The 13,594-nt window shown below is 41.4% G+C and overlaps 1 protein-coding gene across 2 annotated transcripts in view; it reads left to right on the forward strand.

The window, feature by feature from the left end:
• DYNC2H1 (dynein cytoplasmic 2 heavy chain 1) overlaps positions 1–13,594 on the forward strand; it is a 324,085-nt gene that overhangs the window by 234,488 nt on the left and 76,003 nt on the right. For both annotated transcript variants that reach the window (XM_039221130.1, XM_039221131.1), the window contains one exon: positions 9,657–9,773. In XM_039221130.1, coding sequence (XP_039077061.1) covers positions 9,657–9,773 — 117 coding nt within the window. The remainder of the gene's footprint in view (positions 1–9,656; positions 9,774–13,594) is intronic.

A 13,594-nucleotide genomic window follows, 5' to 3' on the forward strand; every position in this document is an offset into this window, starting at 1 on the left:
TTTGTGTTGTGTTATATGTATGAGTGTGTGTGTGTGTGTGTGTGTATTACATTCCATATGTATCACGATGTATATGGATATGTATATGAAACACACACGCATTTATATACCATATCTTTCTTTAGCCATCCATCAGTGGACAGTGAGGTTGTTACCACATCTTGGCTGTTGCAAATAATGTTGCAGTGAATGTAGAGGTGCATGTACCTTTCCAAATCAGTGTTTTTGTTTTCTTTGAGGAGATACGCAGACATGGAATTACTGGATCATATGGTCCTTCTGTTTCTCATTTTTTGAGGAAGTTCTGCACTGTTTTCTCAAGTGGTCGCCCCAGTAGTGTACAGGTATTCTCTTTTTCCCATATCCTCACCAACATAAGTCATTTCTTTTTGGTAGTAGCAAGTCTTATCGGTGTGAGGTGCTAACTCATTGTGGTTTTGATTTGCATTTCCCTGTTGATGAGTGATGTTGAGCATCTTTTCATGTGTCTGTTGGCCATCTGTGGGATGTCTTTGGAGAAATGTCTTTTCAGGTCTTCTGCCCAGTTATAAATCACATTGTTTTTTGGTGTTAAGTTTTATGAGTTCTTTCTATGTTTTGGGTATCTACACCTTATCTGATAATATGGTCAGATATCTTCCCATTCAGTAGGTTCCTTTTCAGGTTGTTGACGGCTTTCTTCACTGCAAAACAGCTTTTTAGTTTGATGTAGTCCTATTTATTTTTACTTTTGTTTGCTTTTGTTGTTGTCAGATTAAAAAAATATATAGCTAGGACCAGTGTCGAGGAGCTTACTGCCTGTGTTTTCTTGTAGGGCTTTGATGGTTTCAGGTTTTACATTCAAGTCTGTAACCTATTTTGAGTTACTTGTTTGGTGAAGGATAAGATAGTGGTCATTTCATTATTTTCCATTTTCATGTCTAATTTTCCAGCACCATTTACTGAGGAGATTTTCTTTTCTCCGTTTCTCCTTTGTGTAAATTAATTAACCAGATATGTGCGGGTCTATTTCTGGTCGCTCCATTCTGTTCCATTGATCTGTACATCTATTTATGCCAGTTCCATACTGTTTAGATTACTACAACTTTGTGGTATAGTTTGAAATCAGGGAGCATGATACCTGCAGCTTTATTCTTCTTTTCAAGATTGCTTTGGCTTTTCAGAGTCATATGTGGTTCTTGTTCTGTGAAATATGCCACTGGAATTTTTGTAGAGGTTGCATTGAATCTGTCGATTGCTTTGGGGGTGTGGACCTTTTAACAATACTTGTTCTTCTGCTTCATGAGCATGGAATGTGTTTCCATTTATTTGTGCCTTCTATGTTTTTTCTCTATTCCATTGTCAGCATATGGTATATTTTCATCTCCTTAATTATTTTTATTCCTAGGTACTTTATTCTTTTTGATCCAAATATATTATCTCTTCCTGTTGTTACCTAATTTGTGTATTAGAAACACTACAGATTTATGTTATATTGATTTTGTCTCCTGCAACTTTATTAAATTCATGTATCAGATCTAATAGTTCTTTCATTAATTCTTTAACTTTCTATATATAGTATTATATATATATTCAAATAGTGACACATTTACTACTTTACAATTTAGGTACTTTGTTTTTTTCTTGCCTAATTGCTGTGGTCAGGTCTTCCAGTGCTGTGTTACGTAAAAGTGGCAGTAGGGGGTGACCTTGTCTTGTTGCTGTTCTTAGGGGAAAAACTCATCTTTGCATTGTCCAGTGTGTGTTAGCTGTAGGAGTGTCCTGTATAGGGTTTATTGTGTTGATATATGTTTCTTTTCTACCCACTCTCTTGAGAGTTATTTAAAATCAGTTATAGATGTTGAATTTTATTAAATGCCTTTTCTCCATCTATTGAGATGATAATAGGGTTTTTGACTTTTAGTTAAGTGATGGATTTACCGATATTGAATCATCATTACTTTCCTGGAATAAACCACACTTTATTGTGAGTTATCATCCTTTTAATGTATTATTGTGTTTAGTTTGTTCACTTTTTCTATTTGTTAACATTTTGTTGAGGGTTTTTGCACCTATGTTTATTAGCAGTATTAGCCTGTCATTTATTTTTGCAGTCACATGCTCTACCACTGAGCTATAGCCCCGTGGCCTGTAATTTTTTTGTAATGTTCTTGTCTGCTTTTGTTTTCAGGCTGATGGCTGGCCTTGCAAAGGGTGTTTAGAAGCTTTCGTTCCCCTTTAGTGTTTTAGAAGAGTTCGAGAAGGATAGTTATTAAATCGTGTTTGAACGTTTGGTAGATTAACCAATTAACCCACTGTATGTATATTTTCCCATTGAGATTATTGCTCTCATATTTTTTGATACTAATTAGTGTCATCTTTTCAGTTTAAAGAAACTTCTTTAACACTTACTGTACAACCAGCTTACTAGTGAACTTTTAGCTTCTGCTTATCTATAAAACTTTTTCTTTCATTCAGCTCTTAATGACCGCCTCGCCAGGCAGAGCGTTCTTGGCTGGGAGTTTGTTTCCTTTCAGCACTGTGCACGCATCCTGCCACTCATCTGCTGGTGCAGAAAAGCTGCTAATAAGCCTTACGGGCTTTCCCTTGTATGTGACAGGTTGTTTCTTTCTTGCTGCTTTAGAGGTCTCTCTTTGTCCTTAACTTTTACCATTTTAATTATAAAAGGTCTTGGTGTAGATCTCTTTGGTTTCAACTTATTTGGCACTTTGCTGGCTTTCCTGGCCATTCCCTTGTCCAGATTAGGAAGTTTTCACCCATTATTTTTTCTAGTAAGTCTTTTGCCCCGTATCCCTCCCTTCTCCCTCTGGGACCCCTCTAATGTGGATATTATTCTGTATGATGTCAGTCTCTGGGTCTTTCAGGATACATTCACTTCTTTTGATTCCTTTTTCTCTGTGTTGCTCTGTCTGGGAGAATTCCACTGCTTTGTCTTCCAGCTCACTGGTCTGCCCTTTTGCTTTATGCAGTCTGCCATAAACTTCTAGTGTATTTCTAGTGCACTTACTGTATTCTTTAGCTCTGTGGCTTTTGTTTGGTGCTTTCTTATATATTTTTTAAATCTCTTTGTCACAGTTTTCATATGTTTATCCATTCTTTGCCTGAGTTCTGTATCATCCTTATGACCAGTGGAATTCTTTATCAGCTATATATTTAGCTTTGTTTCATTAAGTTATTTTTCTGAAGTCCTATCTTATTCTTTCATTTGGAATGTATTCTTCTATGTCCTAATTTTGCCTGATGATGTGTGTGTGTTTCTCTGTACTAGGTGAAACAGCTTCCTCTCCCATCCTTAGAGGAGTGATCTTATGTAGATTATTCGTGGATCCCAGGTGCACCATCCCCCATGGGCACCGTGGCCCGTGCTCTGAGGGTGAGGCGTCCGCGGGCTTCCTGCACCCCTTGGCTGTGGTAGAGCCCCGGCTGCAGTGTGAGGTGGGTGGGACACTCACCCAGCTGTTGATCACCCTAGGCCAAGGGGTTGGGTAAGAGGGGAAGCAAGTGCCCCCGGCTGGCTGTGATGTGGCTGTGTTGAGATGGGGTGGGGTGCTCGCCCGAGTGTTTGATACGTGGCTATGGGACCTGGGGCAAGACATTCACCCTGTCACTGCTGCGCGGCTGTAGCGTGGTGCTCTGGGGCAGGCTTGGCAGTGCTAGAAGGTGACCGAATGATGGCCGGAATTGCACCTGCCAGTGTCGGCATTAGCAAGGTAGAATGAGATTGCAGAAATGACGCCCACCAGTGCTTTGTCCCTGGAGTCCTGACTCGTCCCTGTCTTTCCAGCTGTCAGTTTAAGATTAGCAGGTAAGTCTGTTTCACCAGCGGTCTAGTTGCTTTTCAGACTGCTGCTTTTGCACTTGGTCTGGTGCTTCAAGAGCAGGTCTTCTGTTCCAGATGGTTCTGTTTCTCATGCTCAACTCTTCATTGTTTTGCAGAGCCCAGAACTTTCAGGGCTGTGTCTTTGGTGCAGGGGTGCCTGATGAGGAGGGGACACCCGCCTGGGAGGTCCCTCCTGATTGTGGGGTTTTTAGCAAGGGCATTCCACCTCCTCTACCCATCTTGAGGCAGCTCTTTTAACATTTTTTTTTCTTGAGGAGCTGCTGTTCATCGAGTTTTCAGGACTTATTCCAAGGACATTATTCCAAATGTGACCATAGATTTGTTGTATCTGTGGGACAGGGCAAGTTTAGGATTTTCCATTAATGCCATCTTGAAACGTTGTTTTCATAATTACCTTTTTTCAGCTTTTACAATTTTATTGAAGTTAGTAGATATTTAGTAAACTGTACACATTTAGAGGGTATAATTTGATAAGGCTTTATATATATGTATGTATGTATATATACACACACCTGTTAGAGACTCACAACATCAGGATAGTGAATACTCCCATCAGCCCCGAAGTTTCCTTAACGCCAGAGTCTCTTCCTCCTGTCCCCCCTCCCCTTTCTCCTGAAAGTACTGATTGCTCTTTTGTCATTTGCAGATTCGTGTGCATTTTCTAGAATGTTACATAAGAGGATTATACAGTTAAGTAGTTTCCTCTGGCTTGTTGTTCAACATAATTATGATGAAAGTCATGTGATTTTAAAGGCTTTCTAACATTTGCATTCAGATTTTAATATCTGCTGTGTTTTGTGGATACCATTTATAAGGCTGCATTAATCTGCTTCGGCCCTTTTAGCAGAACACAAACCTTTCTTTTTTTTTTTTTTTTTTTACCAATAGTTTGTCAAGTTGGTTTCCATATAACACCCAGTGCTATCCCCACAAGTGACCTCCTCCATGCCCATCCCCCCTCCCCCCACATCCATCAGTCCTCAGTTTGTTTCTCAGCATTCAAGAGTCTCTCATGGTTTGCCTCTCTCCCTTTCCCCCATTATTTCCCCCCTTCTTCTCCCCCATGGTCCTCAGTTAAGTTCCTCCTAATCCTCCTGTACGTGCAAACATATGATATTTGTCCTTCTCTGCCTGACTTAATTCGCTCAGCATAACACCCTCAAGGTCCATCCATGTTGCTACCATGGCCAGATTTCATTCTTTCTCATTGCCATGAAGTATTCCATCGTATAGATAAACCACATCTTCTTGATCCATTCGTCCGTTGATGGACACTTAGGCTCTTTCCATGTTTTGGCTATTGTGGAGAGTGCTGCTGTGAACATTGGGGTCCATGTGACCCTATGCATCAGCACTCCTGTGTCCCTTGGGTAAATTCCTAGCAGGAACACAGACCTTTCTGACTTACAGTGGTGTTATATCTTGGTCAGCTGACCCTAAGCTGACAATATAGTGAAAGGAAAATGCATTTAATACCTGATGTATTAAACATCATAGCTTACCTCGCCCCCTTCAGTGTGCTCAGACCCTTCCCTGAGCCTGCAGCTGGGCACAGTCGTCTGACGCAAAGCCTACCGTGGAGTAAAGTGTCGAAGATGCTGTGTAACCACTGAGTAGTGTTCCGACAGTGAACACAGTGGTTGTTGAGTGTGTCAGTTGTTCACCCTTGCAATACGGTTGTTTACCACACGGCCGCCCAGCCTCATGAGGGAGCATCGTGGCGCGTGTCGGGAGCCCAGGAGAAGATCAGAATTCGATACGTGGTTCCTACTGAGTGTGTATCACATTTGCAATTCTGTCAAATTGAAAAATGTTCAGTTGAGCTGTCCCAAGCTGGGGGCCATCTCCCACAGACAGGGCGGCTGAAACTACAGAAATGTATTTTTTCACAGACCTGGAGGCTGGGAGTCTGAAGTCAAGGGGCCAATATATTCAGTTTTTGGTGCTTATAGATGGCAGTCTTCTCACTGTAGCCTCACAAGGCTTTTCCTCTGTGCGTGTTTTCAGACAGACAGACCGAGATCCATTGAGAGCGTATGGTGTCTCTTCTTCTACAGATAATTGCCCCGTCAGATCAGAGCCCCACACTTAGGACCGCATTTAGCCTTAACTACTTTCTCAGAGTCCTGTCTCCAATGCCGGGGACAGGAGCTTCAACTCTGAATTTTCGGGGGGAGAGGGGGTGGTTTCAAACATTCAACCCACAACATGGGTTCAAGGAGTTTTCTATTATTTTTAATGGTTCCACTAGTCTCTGCTGCACAGCGCACCATCCCAAAACTTTGTGGCTTGAAACAGTCATATTGCCTGACTTTTTTTAGGATTGTGAAGGTTGGCTAGGTTCTTTCTTTCTGTTTTCATCTTCAGTTCCCATGCGAGGCTGCCTTCACTGCAGAGCCGACTGGGCGGGAGGCTCACGGAGGGAGGCCGTCCTCAGTTTGTGGACGACCCCGCTGCTGGCTGGGGGGCTTGGTGCATCTCCCGAGGCTGGCGTGCTGTTTTGGGGCCCCAAGGCTGGAGCAGGAACTGCCCATTCTCTTAAAGCAAAAGCTTTGGAAGCCACACGTCGCTTCTGCCGCGTTATTTTAGGCAAAGCGTGTCAGCTGAGGAGCCCGGCTTGCAGGTGGTGGGGCAGCGGACCCTCTGGGTGCGGGCGTAGTGGCGGATCTGTGTTATGAATTACACGTTGTCCTCTCATCGGTTTATGTGCTGACTTGTATTTCCTGTGGTTAAAGTGTATATTCAAAGTTGTCACGTACATCTTTTTTAGAGGTTGATTGCTATTTATTTATCTGTGTCTGTGTTCAGGACTAAAATTGATTTTGAATGTCTGTTATTTCCGGTACAGTGGTTTTCCTGGCCTCTGCTTCTTTGACTCCTTTCCTAGTCCCTGAGGCGTTCGTGTGAGATCTGAATTCCTGTGATGTTAGAACCCTCAAGTGAGCTGCTGGTGTCTGGGGTTTACGTTAAGATGGTGCTTTTTAACTTTCTCTTTAAGTTTTTAAACTCTTGCCTCAGTTTAGTTTTGCTGTTATTTCCTGAGGCTCTTTTATTAGTTTCTGTATTCCTCGGAATTTCTGTTGGCCAAATTTGTAACTTTTTATGGCATAAAACTATTCAAAATAATCCCATTAGTGTCTTTTAGTTTCTCCTTCATCTATAATTGCATTCCTTTTAAAATTGGATTTTTAGGGACACCTGGGGGGCGCGGTCAGGTAAGCGTCCAACTTGGGCTCAGGTCCTGATCTCCAGGTTCGTGGGTTGGAGTGTATGATGGGAGTTCTCTGTGCTATTTGTGCAGCTTTTCCGTAAATGTGAAAGTCATTCGTGATAACAAGTAAGTCAACAAAGCAAGCTCCAGGCCCTTAGGGAAGGACAGAGTCCCAGGGCACATGCCCTCCGGACGCGTGTAGGTCTAGATGAGCCCCGCTGCCTGGGCTCACTTGGGGGCGTTGAGTCACCATGCTGTGCGTGTGGACTAGGAGAGCGCTGTAGCAACTACACCGGACGTAAGATAAAAACCTTAGTAATAAAAATGCAGATTTCCCTTAATATTCCTGGTACCTCATTCATAAATGTTAAACAGGTTTTGTTGATTCTGTTGAGTAATTACGATTTTTACACGTACCGTGTCAATGGGTTCTCCAGACATTTAGTGGCCGCGTCCCCTGAGACAAATAGGTCATTTGTTTAGTTTCTTTGACAGTCTGTTTTCTCATCTGTGAATTGAGAGTGTTTGTTTTCAAAGTCTGTGTTGTCTCTCATTCCAAGAAGGGTCACAGCAGAGGCGACTTAGAAAATGAAAGCGGCCTCTCGCGAGACATCAGCGCCCGAGGGAGTGAGCCGCGGGGAAAACGGGGGAAGGAAGGGAAACCAGGAAATCGTTTTGTGGCAAAAGAAGACAAGACAAACAGCGAAGCAGATGTGTTGTTTGCGGAAAATCTCACCCTCTTTGACACCATTTTAAAGGAGTGTTAGTGAATAAAGAAGTTCTTAATTGATTTAAAACATAAATAATTGGGGGCACCGGGGGGGCTCAGTCGGTAGAGCGTCCAGCTTTGGCTCAGATCACGATCTTGTGGTTCGTGGGTTCGAGCCCCGCGTCGGGCCCTGTGCTGCCAGCACAGAGCCTGGAGCTGCTTCGGATTCAGTGTCACCCTCTCTCTCTGCCCCTCCCCTGCTCATGTTGTCTCTCTGTCTCTCTCTGTCTCTCTCTCTCAAAAATAAATAAAATAATAAAAAAATAAATAATGGGAAGGTTTTATTACCTGTACTTTTTAAAAAGATAAATAAATATGCAAGATTTTGTAAAAACAAAAGATGGTCCACAATTCTAAGTTATAGGCCTGTCCTCATTGTAAAAATATTTCATCTTATATTTGAGCTCTCTTTTTATGAAGCTATTTATTAAAGATTGTATATTGTAGTGTTATTAAGAAAAGCAAACCGCACGTATTATTTTTCTAGTACAGAAAACATGGCCTTTTGAGCTGGCCAGTATTTTATTCTTAAAATAATTTTTAGCATCTTGTAAAAAAGTTTGAATCTTTTTCCTTTAGACACCCTTTTGCATTCTTACTTGTTTTCTGGCATGTTTGACAAATTGAAGACACAGGTAAGTGATAGCGAATGTTACCAGAGTTAAAATAGCACTTCTGACTACCAGCTAGCGAGGTTGTGTGATGTAGCAAAACTGATAAATTAGCTGCTGTTGTAAGGTTCAGCTGGAGCAAATGAAAATAATTTATCAGAAAAACAAAGAAAATGAAACCCTGAATCACCATGATTTTTTCAAGATTAGAGAATCAATCAAAAGCTCTAGAAGTAACTTGAGTTTTACAGCATGAAAGTGGATGTTTAACAGTTGAGTAGTGTGTTGATTTTCAAAGATTTATGGCCCTTATTTTGTTAAGAGCTTTAGTAATACAAAGATCCAGCAAATATGAAATATAGCCCAATCTGTTAAACAAGGAAAAACAGTTTACAGCTTTCAAAAAATAAAACAGAAATTTAGTCAACATGCTGCAAAGGTTGATGTTTAAAATAGTACTTTGGGAAAACACATGCCTGTTGTTTTGGATTTATTTTATGTCACATAAGCAATGAGCCCCAATTTTGACATTTAGTTGAAGTATTTGTAAAGAACAGCCCGTGGATACTGCGCTGATTCTGTACACACACCCGATACCCACAACCCAGCATTAGCGCTTTCCGTACCTCTACCTCCTTCCCAGCGAAGGACTAGCGAGTCAGCGATTGTCAGTGAGATGCTGGGCAGCAGCAGGAAGTCATGGAAGCGGGGAAGCGGGGAGCACTGTGTGCCTCGCCTCGTGTGCCTGCCTTCGTGTGCCTCACATCGTGTGCCTCGCCTTGTGTGCACCCACCCATCTGTGCTTCTTTCATTAGAGTCTTAGTGCAGAGGAAACATTTCCATGGCAACTGAAAATTAATACAGATCCTTAACATTTGGGTTTGTAATAATTTGTACCAACAAATAATTACTTAAAACCGTTTTTATTCTTTGATGTGGTTTGGTATGCTGCTTACTATCTTTCCTACCATTTCCTCTTTTCAGAACAATTACTTTTAATCAGCATTTTGAAATTACAAAGTTTAAGTCAATCAAACCAAAAAATATTTTTCTTTTATTTTTTAACTGCTTAAGTAAATCAGTTATATGTTAAACCAGTTGAACAGAGATAATGGAATTAAAACTTGTTTATGTTTGGTCTTTATTTTTATAAAACAAATATAGCTGTTTTTGGACCCATACTATTTCTCTCTGCTAATTTTTGCTACTTATTTTTTCTTTTAGGTTATTTCACAGTTGAGGATATTGGGCAGATCAGTAACAGCTGGTTGCAAGTTTGATAGGGAAATCTGGTCTAATGAGCTGTCCCCGGTCCTCAATCTCTGGAAGAAACTAAACCAGGTTAGTACCGGAACAGTGTTGTGATTGTGTCCCCTTTTCTCTCCCTGTCCTTCTCTTCAAGTTTTATTCCCCACTTGTCCCTGTTGGTAAAAATCTGCATTGATCTGCCTCTAATGTACACCAGTGTCTTGGAGGGAGGTGGGGACGTAATAGTCACAGAAGCAGACCAGCCTAGGAAGCAGGGTGACCTGTGGAATTGTCACACCTGGTGACGTGCCGGGCGTCTCCGTGCCTGCTGTCCGTCAGCATGTTCACCGCCGGCCACCTCTCCTCTTTCTGTGAAGTCCATGCCTGCCGGTAAGGGTGGTATTTCCCACAGGACTCAAAGTGCTGAGGAACCCAGTCCCTCAGCTGGAATCCACCTGGTTTTGTCTCATAGACCAGTTATGGTAGCAAGTGTCGTCGTTGCTTGCTCACTAGGCAGCCGTCCGCGTATTATGGTCCCTGTTCTTATTGAAGAGGGATTTATTTTTTGGAATTCAAAAATACAAGTATACAGACCATCGGTTTAGTATTACTGTAAAAATGTCTGTATATCAGATCTAACCTTTTAAAATAAGGGAAGTTAGGCAAAGCTAGTTTCAGAACCTATGAAAAAAGGTTACAACCTTCTAAAAAGTCAAAATCCTCAAACCTTACAGTATTGTGATTTTGAGTGGCATTCTCAACAAGTGGGGATTGTCAGGAGACCCAGTAAGCACTGACCCCAACTAACTGGGATCACCACTTCTATTCGAGTCATCCCACTGATAAAGCTTGACACGCTCAGAGTGAGGAGCAAGTAGAGCATGAACAATGCCACGTCCCTGGCGTCCCATGCTGTGCGCCCCTGGGACAGAGATGCACAAGTAATCACCTTGCATGTATTCCTGGCTGTGGAGACCTGGTCCTGATCCATCCTCTGTACTAGTTCATAGTGAAGTTACTATTCTTACCTGCTCTGTTCTTAGACCAGAACTTTTCTTTAAATTAATAACCAGGAGGGGAAGGGTATTAAGTTAAATGCATTTAGTGCCACAATCCTTTATTATACAGGGATATTTTACCACCTTTCTCCTCCAGAAGACTTGACTTTACAACGAAATGGTATTTTATAAATTTTAAAACCTGTATTTTGTTTGGATTTAGGTTTTTGAGCTGTGTTCACATTGTTTCAAACTAAAAAAAGAGGGAAGTAGAAAATGATCATGCATTTTGGGTTAATTTGCAGCTTTTTATGCGTTATAAACTAGTTTTATCATAATCTTCCACAGAAACGGGAAAGAAAAAGCTACTTCCGCTTCATAAAGTGGACTTGAATGCAGGACAGTATCACTGAGAGTCGTTGAGCAGCACTCACATCTACCATTGCATAGACACTAAGCGTGTGTGAACTTCCTCTCGTGTGCAGTGTCGTGGCTCTGGGGGCTGCTGGCCCTTCCGTGTCCTCTCAGGTGGCATCAGATGGGGGATGTGGAAGACAGAGGCCTGTTCCACGTCGCTCCACGTCTGTCTGGAGGGAACATAAGGATCACTTTCTATTATGAAGACAGGACCAATGCACTCGTAGCTCAAGGCGTGTGGGATGGCAGTTTCAAGTTTTTACGGGTGTGTGTGTGTGTGTGTGTGTGTGTGAGAGAGAGAGAGAGAGAGAGAGAGCGAGCGAGCGCGCACAAGCATGCTCCAAGACTCGACACAGGCCTCATAGTCTGTTGCTTTGGGTAGTATGGACACTTGAACAGTATTTGTTCTTCCAATCCATGAGCATGGAATGATTTTCCTTTTTCCTTGTGTCACTTTCAGCTTCATCAGTGCTTTATGGTTTTCAGAGTACAGGTCTTTCACCTTGTGGGCTAAGTTTATTCTATGTATTCGACTATTTTTAGTGCAATTGTAAATGGCACTCTTTCCTTAATTTCTGTATATTGATTTTATATTCTGCAACCTTACTGAATTCATTTGTCATAAAGTTTTTTGGTGGAGTTCTTTGGGTTTTCTATATATTGTATCATATCGTCTGCAAATAGTGAAAGTTTCTATCTCCCTTAGGAAGTAGCATGCCTTTTATTTGTTTTCCTTGCCTGGTCGCCGTGGCTGACTCCAGTAGTGTGTGGGATGCCAGTGGTGAGAGTGGGCAGCCTCCTCCTTCTCTTGAACGCAGGGTAAGAGCTCTCAGTTGTTCACCATCAAGTGTGATGTCACCTGTGCATTTTTTAATGCAAGGCCTTTATTCTCTGGAGGTGTTTTCCCTCTAAACCTACTTTGTTGAGGGTTGTTATCATGAGTGATGTTGTATTTTGTCAAATGCTTTTTCTGCACCTATTGAAATGATCCTGTGGTTTTTATCCTTTGTCTTGTTGATGTGATATATCATGTTGATTGGTTAGTGAATATTGAACCACTCTTGCGTCCCAGGAATAAATCCCACTTGATGGTGGTGAATGATTTTTTTAATGTAGAATTGGATTCTAATATTTTGTTGAGGATTTTTGTATTGGTGCTCATCAGAGATATTGGCCTGTAGTTCTTTCTTTTCATGATGTCTTTACTTGGATTTGGTATCAGGGTCCTGCTGGCCTCATAGAATGAATATGCAAATTTTTCTATTTTTTGGAACAGTTGGAGAAGAATAGGTATTAACTCTTTTTCTTTTGGTAGAATTCATGTATGAAGCCATCTTGTCCTGGACTTTGTTGGAAGTTTTTTGATTACTGATTGAGGTTCATTGCTGGTAATCAGTCTGGTCAAATTTTCTCATTTCTTTCTGCTTCAATTTGGGAGATTATATGTTTCTAGGACTTTATCCATTTCTTTTAAGTTGTCCAATTTGTTGGCATGTAATTTGTCATACTATTCTCTTAAAATTGTTTGTATATCTGTGGTGTCAGTTATTTTTCCTGTTTCACTTCTGATTTTAGTTGAGTCCTCTCTCTCTCTCTCTCTCTCTCTCTCTCTCTCTCTCTCTCTCCTTATGAGTTTGGCTAAGAGTTTTCAGTTTTTTATTGAACTTTTTAAAGAAACACCTTCTGGTTTAATTGATCTCTTCTATTGTTTTAGTTTCTGTATCATTTATTTTCATTCTCATCTTTATATTTTCTTCCTTCTATTGATTTTGGGATTGTTTGTTCTTTTTCTACCTCCTTTAGATGTAAGATTATCATATATCTTTATTGAAGAAGTTCGCTGTTAGTTCAATTCTTATTTCTTTGTAATTGATTTATGTTTTCCTTCTAAGACTATTCGGTCTCTGATTTCCTTAAATTTTACCATAATATAAATAGGTGTGGATTTTTTTTGTATCTATTCTGTTTGATAATCTGAGCACTTGCAATTCCAAGTGCAAGCCTTTCTACTAAAACCTCTTGAGCTCTGTTTCCCACATCAACTGGACTAAGTGCTGTGTAATATCAAGTACTTTGCTACCTGTGGCTGTGACTTACTACTGCTGTTTGTAGCCCTGAAGTGGGGACATGTTGGACAGTGATCCATTCAGGGCACTGTTAAAAGTCAGCAACCAAAAATTCTCCCTAGCCTGGCCCCAGCCATGGTGCCCAACTTCTTCAGCCATGGGTCACCATACCCTGCCATTTACAAGGGTCTTCCAGATGTTTCCCATTCTTTTTTTTTTTTTCTTTTCTTTTTTTTTTTTTTTTTTTATTTCTAGTTGAGAGAGAGAGAGAGAGAGAGAGAGAGCGTGAGCAGGGGAGGGTCAAAGAGAGAGGGAGTCACAGACTGAAACAGGCTCCAGGCTCTGAGCTGGCAGTCAGCACAGAGCCCGACGCGGGGCTCGAACCCACGAACCGCGAGATCATGACCTAAGCGAAAGTCGGACGCTTAACCGA

Source organism: Hyaena hyaena, unplaced genomic scaffold (genome assembly GCF_003009895.1).
Source record: "Hyaena hyaena isolate Hyena2069 unplaced genomic scaffold, ASM300989v1 scaffold_947, whole genome shotgun sequence".
In the NCBI taxonomy this organism is placed as follows: domain Eukaryota; kingdom Metazoa; phylum Chordata; class Mammalia; order Carnivora; family Hyaenidae; genus Hyaena; species Hyaena hyaena.